Source organism: Pavona decussata, unplaced genomic scaffold (genome assembly GCF_977016875.1).
Source record: "Pavona decussata unplaced genomic scaffold, jaPavDecu1.1 SCAFFOLD_214, whole genome shotgun sequence".
NCBI lineage: Eukaryota > Metazoa > Cnidaria > Anthozoa > Scleractinia > Agariciidae > Pavona > Pavona decussata.
In genome coordinates, this window is record NW_028145619.1 from 965,867 (window position 1) to 985,468 (window position 19,602).

Here is a 19,602-nt window from a genome sequence, read left to right on the forward strand (position 1 = left end):
GGACAAACCTCACAACCAGGCTCCAGTTGTTCAAAGGCCAGATAACTTTATCTGCTGGATAAGGCACTATTCAGGGTCTAAAATATACTTTACGTTAAGCGTTGTCCAAGGTTTTCATACACTTCCAGTGTGCATATTGGCTTATACAAGAGGAAATACTGAAATCTTTGCACAGATTGAAACTGTCGGATACTGACTTTTCCACTGGATAAGGTTAGCCAGCCTTTGAACAACTGGAGCCAGAAGCAAGAATTAAAAAAGCAAAAGTACTAGTACCCAAAAATGAAAAAGGAGCATTGTTGTCCAGGCTAAGATGCCGTGGAGACTGAAAAATTTGAAATAAACCAAATAAAAGAAACCATGTCTCCCGCTTGGTGGTTAAGACAAAAAGATCAAATCGATAGACCTGAACCATCAAAGACAACATAGCAGAGTTCGTGAAGCTCTTTTTTTCACAGATAAGAGACACCAGAAAAGAAAATTTCGGCAAAGAATATGAGCCAGCAACGTTGACAGCCTAACAAAATGGCTTGGGAAGATATGTGACCCTCCACGGGAAAACAGGGACAAAGGTGATAGCACGCTCACAAAACGCTAACACAGCACGCTTAGCGTGTCTGGTTTCACGGATATGCGCATACTAATTTGCAGAACAATTTAGAACACACTACCTTTTGTTTGGAAATAGTTAGCTCGCTAAGCCTTTTGTTTCGATAAGTGTGCTCGATGTCACGCTTAGCGTGCGTTTTAACACGCTAAAACTTTCGAGAACACGCTTGAATAATAACAGAAACAACACCAAGTCATTTGAGCTGTCATTGTTGAGACGAAAGTTTGAGCAAAATTCCCAAATAAACGCGCCTGATTTGCGTTCAATGTGCAATCCCTTTCGAACTGTGAATTAACAATGAAGGTCAAAATAGCAAAAATATTCATTTTACTTACTTAAACCTTGATGTCGAAGATACAGCACATCTATTACGTCTATATTGCCGACCAAAAAATTGCCGAAGAAGTCTACGGATATCAGGCACGTCATTTTCAAAGTTTATTGAATACTTTCCAAACAATAAGAGGCTCCTGCGAAGACAGCTGAGCAGCTTCTAGTTTCCAACGAACCAAAATGTCATCCAATTTGCTGTGACACAAGTGACGTGACAGAGGCGCTTAAACTTGCATAATATTTTTCCCTTCAGATTTTAGAACTGAAACATTAATTTTCTTCGATTTGGCACCCGTTTTGCAGCGCTCACGTGTGTCATACTTTAGCGAATTCTCTTGTTTACACTTTCGATAAATTTCTTATGATAAATGACTCTGATAAACCGCACCACATTCAACTGTATCGAGAAACAAAGTGAGCTCGGACTGTGATAGAAACCTCGCTATTTCCACTTTTTTACAGTGAGGAAACACATCCGAAATTCTTATCATGGGCAGATCTATGTCACGTGCTAGGTAACCAGAACAACATGGATCACGTTTCATTTTGCCGAAAACAAACACGCTCGATAAATTTGCTCAGAAGCATGCCTTCGTGCTGTGGGTTTTGAACGCCCTTTCCAAGTGATAGAAAATCATGTCTGAAATTAATTTTGTTTGAAAAACAAAGCGAGGAACGTTTCTTGTTCTTTTGATGTCTACATTAATTTATTACCGGTACTTCTCATACACGTACAAATGCACTTGACGCTAGCCGGTAGAGAAAAATATCTTTTTAGCTCATTAGTAAATCATGTCAACCAAATGTGAAGAAGGATGGAGGCAATAATCCATAGCACGAAGTTTTCCGCTTTTTCCAAATAAAGGATGGCAAGTTGACAGCATGACGAAAAGGTTTTTCCGAATGTCTGCTTCAAATAAAAGTAAAGTGGTCACGCTTTGGTGTGTTGTAACACACAGCTTTTGTTTTGAAGTTTAACACGCTTTTTTGTTCGATGGATCATGCTTCTTTGTTCCGTAAGTCACGCTTTTATTGTTTTTTGCGTGTCCTGTAAAATAAAGGATTCAGTAATGAGGCAAGATTCTGAACATGCCTTAAGCGTGCTAAAATCAAATTCTTTTGTTTTGAAGTGGAAGCGTGTTGTGAGCGTGCTATCACCTTTGTCCCTGTTTTCCCGTGGAGGGTCACATATTTCATGAAGAGGCATGAAGGCGAAAAGTTCGACATTGGAGATGATGCTAATTTAAACAAAAGAAAAAGCAACTCAAAACAACTGGAAAGGGGGAAGTGCAAATAAATCAGATTCTTTTGCTTTAAAAATGCAATAATTTTTGGCAAATTTAGCTCATTTTCATTTATCGTGGCCATTTTTACAGCCAAGAAAAAGCCTTTCAAGTCAATTAATTTTCTGTTCATCAAATTGATAATCACTCTTTTAAGCTTACCTTCAAAAAAAGTTGTATCCACTGTATATGATGTATGCTCACTACAAACAAAGATAAGTAGTAGAATCAAAAATATTGTTTTCCTGCTCTGGAATCATGATTTAAAAATATAAGAAATATACAACATTGTCAGAAGCTTTGTAAACATAAATAAAAACAAAATAAACAACACCATCCAACGTCGCACGTTCATTGACAGACCTAAAATTTTGATCTGTGTGAGACGAACCCATAAGTATGCAGTGTTGCCATCTACATGACAGTTTTTCAGCATTTTGAGATGACATTATAATTGCAAAATAGCGTTGCCTCAGGGCAATTAGAAGACTCCTCAGGATTGCGATAATTCACAACAATCATTTACATGCAACCCACAATTTACTTCTTCTTACAAACATTTCTAATAATGGAATGTATGCAGAGTAAAACATGTGCTTCCGCTGTAATCACCTTGTGTGAGGTGATTATAGCAGGATATGACGCAATCTACGACCAATCAGATGAACAGAATCTCCATAATCACCTGAGTAATTATACTAAATAAGCTTATGTTTAACTAGCTGACAAATCAAGTAAATGAATAAACGTACATATGATCATGAGTAAATAAATCACATCATCGTATTACTTACAACAAATGGCAACTTGCAAACGTTGGCGAATTTTCTCAAGTTCATCCACGTTCTATTGGAAAAATTGATAAAAATATCTGTTACCAGTTTGTTCTTCAATGAACAAAATGTCATCTGATATTTTTTGCTTAAAAGCTTCTTCTATGTCCTACAGAACAAACTTCAACAGTGTTCGAGGAATGGTTCTTTGAAAATATTTTGTGCAACTGGTTTTGACCAAAACTCAGCAAAACCCCTATGAAAACGTCGCTTTCAGCGAAGCAAATATTTTAGAAGTCAGACTTTGCCAAAATTATACGACAACAAAAACAGCTCGCAGAATGTTCCCAATGCCCTACTTTCAAAATGGCGGCCATTGGCGGGCAAGACGGCAAAACCTTCTATCGATCACCTGGCGGTTGAAATCACACTTTGCTTGGTTCTATCGATCGATAAGAACACCTAAAGAAATAATGTACGTTTGAGTTACACTGAAATAAGTTTGTCTTACCTTTAAATAGAGGAAATTTTACTTCTTTGCCACTCGACCACAAGCTGTAACATCAATCACAAACATCACAAACAATAAGTGAAGCCACAGACGCGGTTACTCAGCTCAAGTGTGGGTGGACTGGACTTGTGAGTTCAGTGAATTGGATCTAAGGAGTGAGTCAGTGGTCACCAGTTCTACGGCCGGGGAAGTAAATTTTACAGTGGATTGGCGGTTGAAGAATTGAAGAAATTGGTGGAATTTAAGAAACAAAAATATTGTCGTGCTTGCAATAGCTACTTACTACTCAGAACATTAGCGCTGAGAAAAGTATTAACGAGTTTTGAATGGATCAACGAAACCAGTGCTTTGGAGTGGTTTACATCGTACTTGAGTAATTGGAAACAGCGAACTTCTTGTGAGAACGAATTATCTGAAGCTCTACCCGTCACTTTCGGTGTTCCACAAGGAAGCATCTTGGGTCCGCTGCTCTTCCTTGTATATATTAACGAGCTCCCTGCTGTTATTGAACACTGCGAGGTTTCACTGTGTGCTAACGACACCGTTCTCTACTGCTTTTTAAAAGAGCCACACCAGCTGGAGAGCAAATTAAATGAGGATCTTTATATTAAATGTAGCATTGTGGCTAAAGGAGAACAAACTTACACTAAACCTCTCAAAGACCAAATCTATGTTAATCGGAAGCAACAGAAAATTAGTTAATGTTTCCTCGCTGTCTGTATCTATATTTGATTGTGATCTTGATAGTGTAAATAAGTTTAAGTATTTAGGGATTATGCTGGCCTCAGACTTCACATGGTCTGATCATGTATAGATTATGTAATTTCTAAAGTTAATCAGCGACTAGGTCTTTTACGTAGGATTAAACATTTGTTACCTTTCACCGCTCTTCTACTATTCTACAACAGTCTTGTTCTTCCAGTTTTTGATTATGGCGATCTTGTGTGGGGCGACAAGAACAACACGACTCTTATGAACGACCTACAGGTTTTGCAGAACAAGGCCGCAAAAATTATTCTAGACAGGCCACTTTATTCGTCAGATACTGATGCCCTGGTAACTTTAAAGTGGCTGAACCTAGAACAACGTAGATCTTACCATCGTTGTATATATATTTGCAAGTGCATTAATGCACTTATGGACCACTCTATGAATTTACTAACAAACAGTGACATTCATAATTATAATACAAGGAACAAAGACATGATCAGACTACCCCGTGTTACCAGAAATTGGGGAAAGCAGAGAGTTTTCCATCACTCTCTAAAAGACTGGAATGAATTAGAGAGAGAGACCAGAAATGCACCGAATATTGCTACTTTTAAGCGAAACATGTTTGCCAGGTTTTTTAATTAACCCTATCGGTAAGAATTTTTGTAGTTTTAGCTTTTTTGCTTTTATCATTTTTTATTTTTTATCAATTTGAAGTTTTTAACCCCATCGATGATATCTTTGTAGTTTTAGCTTCTAGTTTGAATTGCTGTTTTTATCATTTTGTAATTTTGTCTTATATATTGTATTTTTTAACCTTTTGTATATTTAATCTTTATAGGACCTTTCTGAAAACCACATTTAGTGAACGAAAGCTTCCTAACAAAAGATTATTATTATTACGAAATACAGTCAACTCTCGGCGCCTTGCGGACACTTTGTCGTTTACGGACAGCAACTAGATCCCCGGCAAAAAATAAATTGCACGCGTTTGCCTCAAATAAATACCCACTATAAATGGACCCTTGTTATTAAGGATGCTAGCTCGCGGTCCCAAGGGTGTCCGGAATAAAGGGAGTTGACTGGAACAAAGGGAGTTGAATGAATGAATTCTTATATACCGCACATATCACCAAGTCTCATGGCGGTTTACATTTTTCTATGGGGTGAGATCGGACGTCAGCATGTGAAGGCGCCTCTGGCAGCCGATATCGAAGGCCAGACCACAACACCGGGAACTACGTCCCCTACTCTTGCGAACAGTGTGTGGGTTCTTTAACATCCCACAAAGTAATCAGTGAGACGGGACCTACGATTTATCGTCCTTATCCGAGAAGACTAGAAAGTCTCACCATTTGCAGATGTCATTACAAAGGCAGCACTTTTCTCCTCAGTTAATTTAAGACCCAGAGTGTTGGTCCGGCCGGGGTTTGAACCCGCGACCTCCCGTACGGGAGCCCGGTGCTCTAGAGCCAACCGGTCGGCGGTTAGTAATTGTTTCATTCAATCAATCTGTTGTCTTAATTTCAATTTTACCGCAGGTGGGAATGCTGGTGATTTAACTGGTTTCTACTCTTCCTTTCTTTTTGACGGGTTTTCTATAATGACGAAACTTTCACTTTTCAAGTATTTTAATTTGTAAAATTTAGTATTGATGGAAACTGAAAATGGGCCTTTTGCATTAACTTGTAATATGGTACAAAATCCACCGTACTGGATGGCAAAAAATGTAGTAGATTCGAACACAAAGGAATTCTTAGCCTGCAAGCAAGCTCTCTTGGGGAGAGTAACGAATTCCACGGATCCTATGTCTTCATAGATGACATATATTTAGCGCTGTCTCCGAAAGACGCGGATCTATTAGACTCTCATATACGTGATAAACGAACAGCCTGCAATCTCACTGCAGATAAGCATGAAATCACGAGTCAGTTTAGAAGTCCACGGATCCCATGTCTTCATAGATAGCATTTATTTAGCGCTGTCTGATATCTTGCAGTTAATCCGAGCCGGTGAACCAAAACAAATACCACAGAGCTAACATATCCAATTTGGCATATGAAAAACTTCTCCTTACGGCTCAGAATGATCATGAAGAAAATCTCCATTCAGTATATTTGAGTTTTTCTCTTCACGAGTAAGATTAACGTCTCATGATAAGCTATAAAGGCTTTTAGACCAATCTTTTTGCGAACTGCAGGTGTCGTGCAGGCCTGTCGACACTAACTCTCTCCTCTTTCTCCCTCCCGCCCCCCACCCCCAAGAGAGCTTGCTCGCAGGCTAAGGAATTCTATCCTGTCAAGCTTGACTTTCCTTTGATCTCGATGTCCCAGTGGAGGATGCCACGCTTTTTTGCCATCCAGTATGGCGCATTTTTTACCATGTGACCACTAAGTTAGTGCAAAAGGCCCATTGTTGTTATTGTTATTCCGCGAAAAAAAAAATATGAAAATAACGAATTCCAGCTAATAAATTTTATTACTGAAAAACTAGTTCATTGTCATGTAATTCCAGAATTTTAGTTGCTTTTATTGCACGCAGAAGATCAAGTATTTAATTAGCCTGTCAATAGATTCCCAATAAAGCTCAGTGTCATTTCTTTGTTTACTTAAAAGTAGGTGGTGGTTAACTACAAAGCCTTTGCTCCCGGGGGGAAGTACTCCTCGGAATTCTTGGTGGGGGTGTACCGCCTGGGTCTTCAAATCCCGACCCTATTTCAGACCTAAACATGCCATTTTCCACACCCGTTTTCAGACCTGACCTCTAAAATTCATACCCGTTTTCAGACCTGATAATTATGCATCAGTGCCGAACGGAAGTTGACGCAAGGAGTAAAAGTACGCTGAAATGGCATAGTTTATCTATTTCTTTTTCTCGCTATCAGTTAGTCGTTCCAGTTACGTACTGAGAAGAAAAATATGTTTGTAAGCTTTCGTAAATGTTCCCCGCCCCAAAAACCCGACCCGATTTCAAACCGTAATTGTCAAAATCTATACCCTATTTCAGACCAAAACGGCTCAAAAACCATACGTTTTGGGGCGGCACATACCTATATACCTTATATAAGGGAGTACCCCCCCCCCCGGGCCTTTGCTACTTTGACCACCACACACATTTTATAATATGTACTGTAATTATTTTATCTTGTAATCACCTGTTGTAACTATACTTTTCTTTCATGTTAAGTTTATTTAAATAGTATGAAATAAATGAACCTGAACCTAAACCAAGTACGCCTCTGTCTGGGGGTGAGAGAAAAACCCCTCGAACAGGGAATAGAGCAATGGGCCCTTTGCAGCTAATGGAGAGCAAGTTGCGCACTGACATCCGATACAAAGCAACTTTATCCAGTCACACTTGAATTTTCTTTGATAAGGATGTCCCAAAGCGTATAGCTTGCTCTCCAACATGGTGGAATTTGAACCATGTGATTTATAACAGAATAGCCAGTTATTATAAAAACAAAATTCCGGTAAATCGAAATAGATGTGCAGGATAATAATGTATGTATAATCAATGAGTAATCGATGGGTAATCAATAGGTAATCGATGAGAAATCAGTAGCATCAACGAATAATCAATGACAACGATGAGTAATCGATAGGCCACGAAATTTTTGTTCATCGGTTACCCATTATCGCCAATAATCAATGACTGATCAGTTGATTACTTATGGATGTCATTGATCATCGATAAGTTACCTCTGTTGTACCCTAAGCATTCAACGAAGCCATCAATAAGTGCACAACTGACAACTCACAATGCGCAACTAGACTATCACAATGCGCAACTAGACTATCGGAACCTACTGGCTGAACATGAAGCCTTTCCAGATACCAGGATATAGTTTGGTAACAGATTTAAATTTCCCGGCGGGTGGGACACCAAAATTAAATAAATTAAATAAAATGATGCAGCAAAGAATATAGAGTGTGAAAATCTTCCAGAATATAATTTAGTTTAAGACTTGTACAAAATTTCTTGGCATGCGCCATTCCAGATCTCCCTCTTCAGTCGGGTTTTACTCGTTACAATTCAATCCAAGTATTCGTTTACTTTTGTTTCTCATCAAGACAAAACATCCTTCGTTCTATTGGAGATGTTGATAATCACCATAATTAATAGTAACTACTTTGTCAATAACAGTAACAGCAAAACCCATTTAACAATGTGAACAATTACAGTAACAAGAAAGGATGTTAAATTGGGCGTCTTTTCTCAGAACGATTTCAAATAAACCATTAAAATTAATAGAAACTAAACAATTAACCATTATAAAGCACTAATTCAATGGTTAGGTTTTGTTTACTATTAAATATTAACAAACAACAACGCTTATATTAAACAACAAACTTGCTACATGCAGAAAACGTGAACGAAACATACTTTAAAACTCTTTCATATCATTAAACGGAACTAAACTGTTAACCATTATAAAACACTAATTCGATGGTTTGGTTTGGTTTACTTTTGAATATTAACTAACAACTGAACAATGCTAACTGGCAGCAAACTCGAACGAAACATGCTTTAAAACTCTTTTCAGATCATTAAACAGAAAAATATTCCGGCAAGTGTCAAAGCTTGGCTCTTCTTTTCCTCCCGGAATACTCGCTCGGTGGATAATTCTTGATCCATGTTTTATACCTTCCCATCTCCCTCACAAACTCTAAAGGACAGAAAATGTTCACAGCATAAACTATATACAGAGTTCGACAATTCCACGCAAGGCTTGATCACCGTACTTCCATGAAAAGCAGACCTCCAATTTCTTATCCGTTTATCAACTTTACACATTCCCCCCAAACACCCGGTGAACGTGGAAACCTCATTATTAAGGGTAATTTTCATGCATTTGAGTAACTTCTAAGTTCACGCAAGTTTTCCATTTTTTAGTTTTCACATGTAAAAAAATGTGGGCAAAGGAAATATTTAGGTATCACTCGCGATCACACAAATTTAAAGCGTCATTGTACTCCACTCCTCTTTCAGTAATTTACATTGCAGGTGTTGCTGGTCATAAAACTGTTCAGTCAATCCCCGTTATCATGGATACCTTTAGGACTGTTAAATAGTGTTTGTATAAACAAGATGTCTGTACAAGTGGACTAATTTCAGAGAAAAGTATAGACATTTAGACCATAACAACAAGTGTCCATATCAAGCGGGTGTCTCTTAAGCGAGGTCCAACTAAATTTTTGTAACTGGAAGCTTCATGATTTCCTCACTTATTTTATCACTATTCAGATGTGGCGAATCCTTAACCAGTAGACTTTGCATTTTTCAACTAACACTCAGCCAGGAAAAAGACAGGTGTGACAAACATTTTGGTAGAAAAGTGATTTAAGCTAAACACTTGTCATGTGATTTTCATAGTGTTCAAGAAAACGCGCTTCGCTGCTAAGGTCCTCTTGACAAATCCAACAGATGTGTGCTTGACAATGGTCTGACTGAGGATTTTGCAAAATAGGGGTTTGCGTTGTTAGTACGTTATTTCTACTACAATATGCAGCATCCTTGCAGGTATTTTTACGCCTCCATGCTTGGGCTTCTAAATTGGACAGGACTCCTGCAGTACCACTTGCATCTGGAAGCTTTCTGTCCAGTATGGACTCTTTCATGTGTCCTTAATTGTGTTGCTCGACTTAAACACTTCCCACACTATTTGCATTCATAAGGCGTCTCTCCAGTACGGACTCTTTTTTGTCTCTTTAAGTTTCCTGCTTCACTGAAACACTTGCCACACTGTTTGCATTCACAAGGCCTCTCTCCAGTATGGACTTTATTATGTCTCCTAAAGTTTCCTGCTTCACAGAAACACTTCCCACACCATTTGCATTTATAAGGCTTCTCTCAGTATGGACTCTTTTGTGTCTCCTTAAGTTTCCTGCTTCACTGAAACACTTGCCACACTGTTTGCATTCATAAGGCCTCTCTCCAGTATGGACTCTTTCATGTATCCTTAAATCTCCTGCTCGACTAAAACACCTGCCACACTGTTTACATTCATAAGGCTTCTCTCCAGTATGAACTCTTTCATGTCTCCTTAAGTCGTGTCCTCGACTAAAACATTTGCCACACTGTTTGCATTCATAAGGTTTCTCTCCAGTATGGACTCTTTCATGTGTCCTTAAATGTCCTGATTGATTAAAACACTTGCCACACTGTTTGCATTCATAAGGCTTCTCTCCTGTATGGAATCTTTCATGTGTCCTTAAGTGCACTGCTTGACTATAACACTTGCCACACTGTTTGCATTCATAAGGCTTCTCTCCAGTATGGAATCTTTCATGTGTCCTTAAGTTTCCTGCTTCACTAAAACACTTGCCACACTGTTTGCATTCATAAGGCTTCTCTCCAGTATGGACTCTTTCATGTGCCCTTAAGGATCCTGCTTGACTAAGACACTTGCCACACTGTTTGCATTCATTTTTCCCTCCAATATGGACTCTTTTAAGTGTCCGTTGAATGTCTGCTTGTCTCTTATCCATGGATAACCTTGCCACATACAGTTTACCCTTCTTATTCTCTGAAACGAAAGAATAGAAATATTAAAAAGTCTTGGAAATATAGTCAAACCCTGATAAGGACACTGTTTGGGACCAAACATCACTTCATTTTTATACAAAATATATTGGCCTATTGCTATGAATAATGTCACTTTGATAAATACTAATCCATATTGTACTGAGAGGCTGGTAAGATTTGCTGTGATACTGGAAAGTAGTTAGAGGGAAAGATGCTCAGACATGAAACAATGTTAGAAAGAAAGTAATCTCCCACACTTGTTTACACAATTCCCTCCATTACTTAAAATATTTTCAGGTTCTGCAATCTCATCCCGTTAAATAGTCCTCGTAAACAAGATAAATTTCTCCAGTAACCTTTGCTTTTTTCGAATTTGAAACCATATATATTTAAAGTGAAATTTGTATTATAATTAATACTGGAAATGATCTAAAGGACAGGCAGGGGCATCCATTTAACCTTGGGGATGCAAAGTGAAGGGGAGGAGGGCGCTTAAAAGATAGAAGGCGTTTATTTAACAAAACAAATATGGTTTCACCAAAAATATCAAGAAATTTTAAAAACAGGAGACTATGTAATCCAGTCTATCCATTGTGACGCCTCGGCCGTCTAGATATCGATATCATTTTTCAAAAGCTCAATATCGATGTCAGAATCCTCGCTCAGGGTCGTTGCCTAGTCATTGTGAGCCTCTTCGATGTCCGAGTCAGTAATAACTTGGAAAGGTTTTGGGAGGTTTGGCTTATTCAGCACGGAGAGTTGTGCCTCTAAATACTCTGTTCCTGCTTCACACGGTTGACCTTTCTTGAAGCAATAGAATTTCAGAATTTTCAGAGCCATCAACTGCGAGATTCAGCGCACAGGACAATTTAGCAATTACATCTATGGAGAGCCTTGACCAGGCAGTCGACACCCATGCCACGATGAAGCAAGAAACTGAAGAAACTGGCTGATTTTGCTGTATTTGACTATTTCCTAGTATTTTGGAGTAATTGCCATGGGAAGCATCTATAAGACAGGAGGAGTTTATAAGAGAGAGGCGTCTAATATAAACTTAACAGCTTGGGGGGGGGGGGGGGCGTTTATTAGACAAGAGGCGTTTATTTGAGAGGGGACGTCATCATTTACAGTTATTCAAAATGTTATGTACAGTGAGTGAGACATCCAACCACACTTTTTTACACAGCATATAATACTTTTTTGATTGCTCTTTTTTTCTTTTGGTTGAGGGAGGGAGGACGGGGTGCTCAGACGTATAATAATAAAACTACAAAGACAGTAATCTCCCTCACTCGTAAACACAGTCTCCTCCATTATTTTCGAAATACTTTCAGGCTGTGCAATCTCATCCCCTTGTGAACAAGATAATTGGTCCATTTTAACCACATATATTTGCATGTCAAATCCATTAAAGAAATAATTCATTAAACTCTTTAACGAGTTTTATGTTAAATGAGACATGATACTTACAAGTTCAACAATATTTCACGTATAGCTAATCACTTAAGAGAAGTGGTGCTTTCATAACAGGGAAACTGAAAAAGGGGAATGACCAGGGTTTTACCATACTCATTAAAGGACCAGGCTCTACAATTAATAGTAGTGTTTGTAACATGTCTGTATTTTATAACTTTTAGTTTTGGTTTCCCTGTGAATCTAAGGCAGTGCCTACTTTTGCTACTGCGCATACATTCTGCGCATCTTGAGATACTCGACTTTCCTATGGGTGGTGTCTACTAATACATGTACAGGGATATTTTTGCGCGGTTTAAAACTATGCAGAGAAAACAGAACTTAGCAAGTGCTCTTGGTATCCAAATAGAAAATTTGAGGTAACCATGTATTTTTCAGAGATAATAGAGCTTCAATTTGGAAAGAAATGCCATACATTGATTTGTATTTTATTGCTTTTTAGAATAATTATTGCTCACAGTCAATCCATGTCACACGTGACCAGTATATTTTTGAAATTTGAACAGAGTTTTGAAATTTACACTTCAGTTTTGAACATCACCAACAAGGTTTCAGAGTTCTCATAGAAATTTCCCTAGTTTATTAATGACAGTATAAAGCTATGAATTTTGCTTAACATTACAGCTTACGAATTTCAATAATAACAATATACCAGTTTACCAAGTATTTAAAACCATTTTTTCCTGTTAATACTTTTTCGAAAAGATTTCCAGAGAAATGTTCAACATTCCATTCACATGTCGGACATTACTCGTACAAAGAGAAATTCAAATACAGTATTCACTTCATTCTCCCAAATACTGGTCATGGGTGATGTCAATTGACTGTAATTAGCTATAAAAAATGCGTGGTTACCCCAATTTTCTTTTTGGACTTCAATAGCCTTTACTAAGATCCGCCTTCCCCGCATAGTCATAAACCACACAAAAATACTTCTTTATTGGTAGGCACCTTCCTTAAGTCAGGTAGGAACGGGGGATCAGAAGTCAAAGGAAATGTCTTTGTTTCGACAAAGGTTACCCAAAAAAAGTGTAAAAGCATACACTACAATTCTGAAAGGTAGTCTGGGAAATACCCAATTAATTTCAATAAAAGCTCAGAATCCATACTGCGCACCATCTCAAGTCTTCGCTGTACAGTGGAGACATTCCACTGTACAGATTCTGAGCTTTTACCTTTCAGCATTGTCGCATGCGCTTCAAAGCTTTTTTGTTTTTTTTGGAGAAACAGCTGAATACTCCAAGTGTCAATGTTGCAGAGTTAAAATGGGGGAGCCAGGGGGGGGGGGGGGGGGAACAACCCTCAACCCTCCAGTCCCAGAAGAAGAAAAAATTCCTGGTCTACTTGGGGTAAATAAGTTTAATTGTCATATTGTAAAGCACCACGAACCTACAGAATTAAGCACTATTCAGTATTGTTATCATTATTTTCTGGAAATATTAACCAACGTTTCTGTGCTTTTAAAGTCTTTTAGTGGGCATGTACATAAGCCTGTGCCATGGATATTAATAAAGCATTCATAGCTTAGCTCTGCTTAATGATGTTTATCTTGATCATGAAGGGAAATACTTAAATAAACAGAATGGAGGTTTTCTTACTGATCATTCTTAGCCGTTAGGATTAGTTTTCGAAATGCCATGTGTATGCTAGCTCTGTAGTGTTCGTCCGTCGCTTGGACCACTAGAGTTTCATTCTGTCACGTAATCTGATTGGCTAACAAGAAAACAAAAGCCACTACATCACGGAAATCGTTTTGCCGCTCGGGTCCGCAGACATTATTTTTCGCCAGAGAGAAGCGTCACCCGGAAATATGTCTGCGTTCACAGGCTAGCAGAAATTAAGCATTTAGCAATAAATTAGTGCTGCCTTATGTCAGCATTATAAAAGTATAGAACATGGAACAGAGTGTTAAGCCAACAGATATTTTCTGTCTCAAACAAAGATTGCCTGAAACTACTAAATTTCCCAAATATTTCTTAAAGGCTGCCTGAAATCTTTTAGTTAATCCGAGCCGATAAAGTAAAACCTAAACAAATGCCACAGAACTAGCATACAAAATTGCATACCGAACACTATTCCTAACGGTTCAGAATGATCATTTAGCAGAACTAAGCTAGCTATGAAGGCTTTAATACAAAATAATTTATCGGCGAACTGAAGGAGTCTCGTAGGCCTGACAACACACTTTTGAACTTGGTTAGACCACTTACTTGATTTTTCATCGAGCTCGTCAATGGAGAAATCACGACCACAATATATTTTTTACAAGTGGACTGCACAGACGGAAACACTATGGGCAACGCTTGATAAATTAACAACTTGCTAAACCCTGACAGAGAAATTGACAAAAATATTCTTTTCATTTTCTACAGCATACTTGATTGAATCCTCCTGGTGCTTATTTAACTTTTCAATACCAAAAACCTTGCAAACTTTGCTAAACGCGTCTCCCATACTTCCCGTCGTTGTTTGTACACCGTGCACAAATCTTGTGTGGTGGTTCTGTGATTTTATGAGGTAAACGGTGATTGGCTTAGAATTTCTACGTCATGGAAATTGTTTTGCCGCTCAGGTTCGCAGACATTATTTTTCAACAAAGAGAAGTGACAGCTGGAAATACGTCTGCGTTTGCAGGCTAAATTTCTGCATGCAGCATTGAAATATTTGGGCACCTTATTGTACAAAGACCCTCTAAAACCTCTCAACAGGCCAAAATCAGACCTCAAATGCCAATTTCTTGAATTAAACCTGGTCACAAGTGAAATCCAGTGTGAGACAAGCATAAGCATAAGGACAGCAACTTGGTAGCGCTACACATGTATCATCTTGTGCTTGGACTTATTCAAACTTATTTTACAAATAGGAACTAATGTGAGATAAGCACAAGAAAATCAAAAGTACTGTATGTGTCATGCTGGTTTCTAATGTGATACTTGAGCTTAGATTTGTGCTTATCTCACAAGTATGGGTCAAGTATCATATAATTTTTTATCACAGGTATTGACAGAGCAATGCAACTTCTGTTTAGCATCACATTGCAAAACAACATACTTCTTAATGGCGACATGAAAATCTTCATCCATTTCCATTAACAATACTCTGTTGGAGTAAAAAAATATTGTCCCCTGTAATTGCCTAACTGTGTTGCAGTTGGCTAAGATGGATTGCAATTTGATGAGTTCTGTTCCCGCCACACCCCACTCCCCTCTACCTCTTCCACAAACTTTTGATTTATTTGCAATTGGTTAATATGTTTAATAATTTTTGTTATTACGTCTTACAATCAATGTAATTGTTGTGGCAAATGCATTAAACTAAACTAAACTCAGGGCAGGCAAGAAAACATAAAAATATATAAGCTTGTGTTTAACTAGCTGACAAATCAAGTAAATAACCTGGGGTAGTCAATCGATAAAAATCAGCATCAATAAAAAATGGTATCAATTAAATACCCAAACGAAATTGGTGAAAATCAATAAATTAATTCGGTGTGTCAAAATAGATTTTATCCTTTTTTCATGATTTTTACCCATTTATAACCGATTTTCAACAATGTTGTTATTTGGCATCAAATGTAAGTCTCACATCCTTAACCTTGAAGAAAAAGAGGTTTATGCATTTGCTTTTCCAGTGCAATCAGTAAAGATAATTAAGGACATTCCCACGAATTAAAAGCCAACATAAGATTTTGTTCATATTTTGTCAAGTTACTGCCCCATTTGTTCCAAAATTTAAATTATAAAAAGAGGGGTCACCATGCACGTTCTTTAGGCAAGAAGAATTAAAATGTGGTAATTTATGAATTTTTCAACAAAAAGTACTGTAATGGAACATTTGCTAAAACAGGAATTATTTTCGGAAGAAAATATTTAACAGCTCATAAATTATTTTCAATGTGAAATCTGTTTGAAAACTATCCCTGACCAGTACTACTGAGATATTCAACAAAATAATATAATTTGTTACCTCTGAAGGAACACCAAAAATGTCTTAAGGCTAGATTTAGGCACAAAATTTGAGATTTTTAAAGATAGGATTTTCCTTAAATTTTCATGGTACTTGACAAATGACATTGTGCATAAAATCTGAAAAGAGGAAATGGGGTCAGCAGGTTGGTTCTGCAGATATTTTTCAAAGCAGTGATCAATAAGGGACTGTGGCAAGTCTTATGAAAAACACCTTAATTTGTGTGCAATATGCAAATTAAGATTTTTATTGCCAAATGCAAGTAAGATTGAGATAATGTTCAGTAGTTAGCTTGGAGAAATAAACTTATAATTTTCATTTTACCATAGTGCGCAGTAGAGCTGCGCACTGCAAAACAGGGAAATTACCTTAAATGATTTTTCCTTTTTAATGAGAAGTAAACCCACGCGCTTGCAACAATTTTCCTGAATTTATCAATTAAGCGATAAGCTGATTAATAATATACATACAACCATTTCTGCAATCTGATTGGTGGAGAGAATCTCAATTTATCCTAAATGCAGTGCAGAAATGTAAAATTGAGTGCAGAAAGTTAAAATTAGTGCAACAAAGGTGAAATTAAAATGATTGACAGGTACGCAAATTTGCAAATTGGCTGTCTTGAAACAAAATGACGAACAGGTTTGAAGACAGTAACAGCATTTTAATTGAACGTTTAAAGGAAAATGCAAAGAAACTCAACAAAGCACAAACACACTAACTAAGAGTTTGGAGGTCTTGGACAGCACAAATGGGCTACAAACAAAATATTGAAAACTGTGAACTGGAGGCACTCCACAAAATTCTCAAGGATTTTCACTCAACATGGCGTAAGAAAGACTATACGAGCATGACAGTCTTTGCGCTGCAATCGAACGTTACCTAAGAAGGCAAGGTTACAAATACTCAATAATTAGAGACCAAGAGTAAAAAAGTTCGAAGCAAGTTCTTGAAAGTAAAGCTTGGCTAATGCGACAACAAGGTAAGCTTAAAGTCAAGGGGCCGAACAAGTCTCGGAAGTCTGACAAACACTGAATTAACTTGACCTGACTCAATATTTTAGCCTAGAGCATCGTGTTGAAGATTTCCATGTCGGTTTGGATAATAACAAATGTTGAATTCATTGAGAACCAGACTAAAACACGCCAGTCTGGACTGTTTGCAAAGCCCCAGCTCTTGAAATCCAGTCAGTTCAAAAACATGCTGAGGACATGTAACAGTGAATACTTGACAGTCCAGGGCCGTACATAGTGCGGGGGCAGAGGGGGCAGCTGCCCCCACCAGGAAAACTTATTTTTTTCCTAACTTAGGGTTTGAGTTTGCTGAGCTATTTCTTGTAGCTATATTGGTTTGAAATCACAAGAAAATTGACTAATTGACTGAAAAAACATTCCTTCAATGTGAATTCCAAATAATTGTTTTGGAACATCTTTCAAGGCAAAAGCCAGTTCGAGTTTTCTTATGAAAATAATGATTTTGTAATTTGGGCTGCCTGTGGTTTAGAATTTGGTGTGTAAATAAAGACTGACAAGCCTACGCCACTCCCTGGAGCGGATTTTCGCCTTTTAATTTTTAAATCTAGCTTACACGACTATGATTTTTCAGAGCTGAATTGGTTTGTAAGGCCTGCTCTACCCCCAAGTAATTGTAGCGGGTTTGGAGAATTTGATAGAGCCTTGGATTTAACCATCGTATGTTCAACATCACAGGTCCTTTGTGCCTAATGAGTTTTGATTTTCCTCTTCAGATGAATTCACTTCATTTTGAATATGACCACTTATTCTGTGTGTTCAACAACGGTGTTTTTATACCACATAGGGCATTTCAGCTGGGTTTGGTTTGGCTCGTTTAACTGCGTGATAGTTCTAACTGCCTTTCTTATTGCGATTTGTGTAATGTCAGGGCAGGAATTAATCATTGCTTGTATCGTGCAATGAGCTTTCTGTAGTTATTGTAACGCCGGGCCCGGCTATTAGTTTTTGTCACAACGTGTTGAGTTCCTTGCCACGGCTATTTGGTTTTTTGGTTCTCTAGTAATCGTTGTAGCGTATTATAGAGTTATGCAACGTGCCACAGTAAGAAAGGGCTTGAACTGTACGTTATTCGCGACTGTGTTTTTGCAAATGCTTCGCTCCGCTAGTATGCGTTTGAATTGTGGGAGCTCAGTGACTTTTTCCCTTTAAATACAGCAGTGCATCGACTGTGTTTTAAATTTACCATTAAATGAGAGGCAATGGTTGGTTCAAGCTAAACAGGGTGTTTATGCCATAAAAAGTCATGACAGTTAAGACAAAAGCATCAGTGTTATTTTTTTTTTCTTAAAAGGACTTAGAGGCAGCTTTCCGTGTAGGGGGGGAAAAAAAAAAGTCCAATTTAAACCCTGTCCATACGTATGAACATGTATGTCAATCAAGCTTGTCATTTTTTTAACCAATCAAATACGTGTAGGCAGAATATTAGCTGACAGACAAGAAATAAACAAAAGCTCGTTATAAATTTTTGTACGTATATTATTAACAAGTAATCACATGATTTTTCTCGTCTTTTTTGTGGTCTTTTAAAAGACCACAAATTGCACTCGCCCGTAATTTTGTCAGCCCTTCAAAATTTTACTCATGCTCATTTATTCCAAATTGCACTCAGAATCATGTGATTACCTTATGTATACAAATAGCACGAAACCAGCATCTCACCAAAGAGCAAGAAACTAAATAATAATGCTTTCCTAACGTTTCTTCTTTGAATGACAAGAAACCTTAACAGTATAATAATTATACTGTTAAGGTTTCTCGTCATTCAAAGAAGAAATGGAAATGATGTTGTGTGTTACTAATGTGCCAAGTACCATATTTTCTCGATTAAACGCCCCCGGCGTTTATTTAAAACTTGACCTCAAGGACCCGGCGTTTATTTGAAGCCGGCGTTTAATCAGGGTCCGGCGTTTATAAATGAAGTAAAATTTTCATCTTTTTTAAGGTTGATTTATTATTTCACATTCTTTGAGACCCCTTGCGCAGTTTGTCAAGGCGGGACGATTTCTCCCTTGGACCCAACCTGACAGACCTGAGAGTACCTCAGTCATAACAACAGGAACGTGAACATTGCTATATATTTTCAAGTTTGTTTTGTTGTTCAGCATACATCGCAGTTAATGTTACGCTAGACTTGTTTGTTAAGCATTTATTAAAATAACAAAAGAAGTTCACCATACAGTATGTGTCATAGCAGTGCTTTTCTAGTGAATATCTGTACTTGTTGGCTTGAAGCAAATAAACGCTGGTACCTCGAAAAAACGCCCCCAACGTTTATTTAAAAATTAGCAGTTTTCAGACCCAGCATTTAAACGAGGCCGGTGTTTAATCGAGAAAATACAGTAATTATTACTTGGCACATTAGTAACACACAACATCATTT

The 19,602-nt window shown here is 37.7% G+C and overlaps 2 protein-coding genes across 8 annotated transcripts in view; one reads left to right on the forward strand and one right to left on the reverse strand.

The window, feature by feature from the left end:
- Positions 1–19,602, forward strand: part of LOC146460115 (uncharacterized) — a 457,503-nt gene that overhangs the window by 155,427 nt on the left and 282,474 nt on the right. The gene's annotated exons all lie outside the window — the stretch shown is intronic.
- The window catches only part of LOC146460125 (uncharacterized), a 36,033-nt gene that overhangs the window by 11,682 nt on the left and 4,749 nt on the right, over positions 1–19,602 (reverse strand). For 2 of the 7 annotated variants that reach the window (XM_085088422.1, XM_085088423.1), the window contains exon 3: positions 8,636–10,750. The exons of 1 other annotated variant lie outside the window; for it this stretch is intronic. In XM_085088422.1, coding sequence (XP_084944548.1) covers positions 9,933–10,712 — 780 coding nt within the window. In that variant the 5' untranslated portion in view covers positions 10,713–10,750 and the 3' untranslated portion in view covers positions 8,636–9,932. Of the gene's footprint in view, positions 1–2,388; positions 2,430–3,020; positions 3,073–3,510; positions 3,576–8,635; positions 10,751–14,432; positions 14,525–19,602 lie in introns of those variants that run through there. 4 more of the 7 variants (XM_085088418.1, XM_085088419.1, XM_085088425.1 and 1 more) reach the window with 4 other exon arrangements.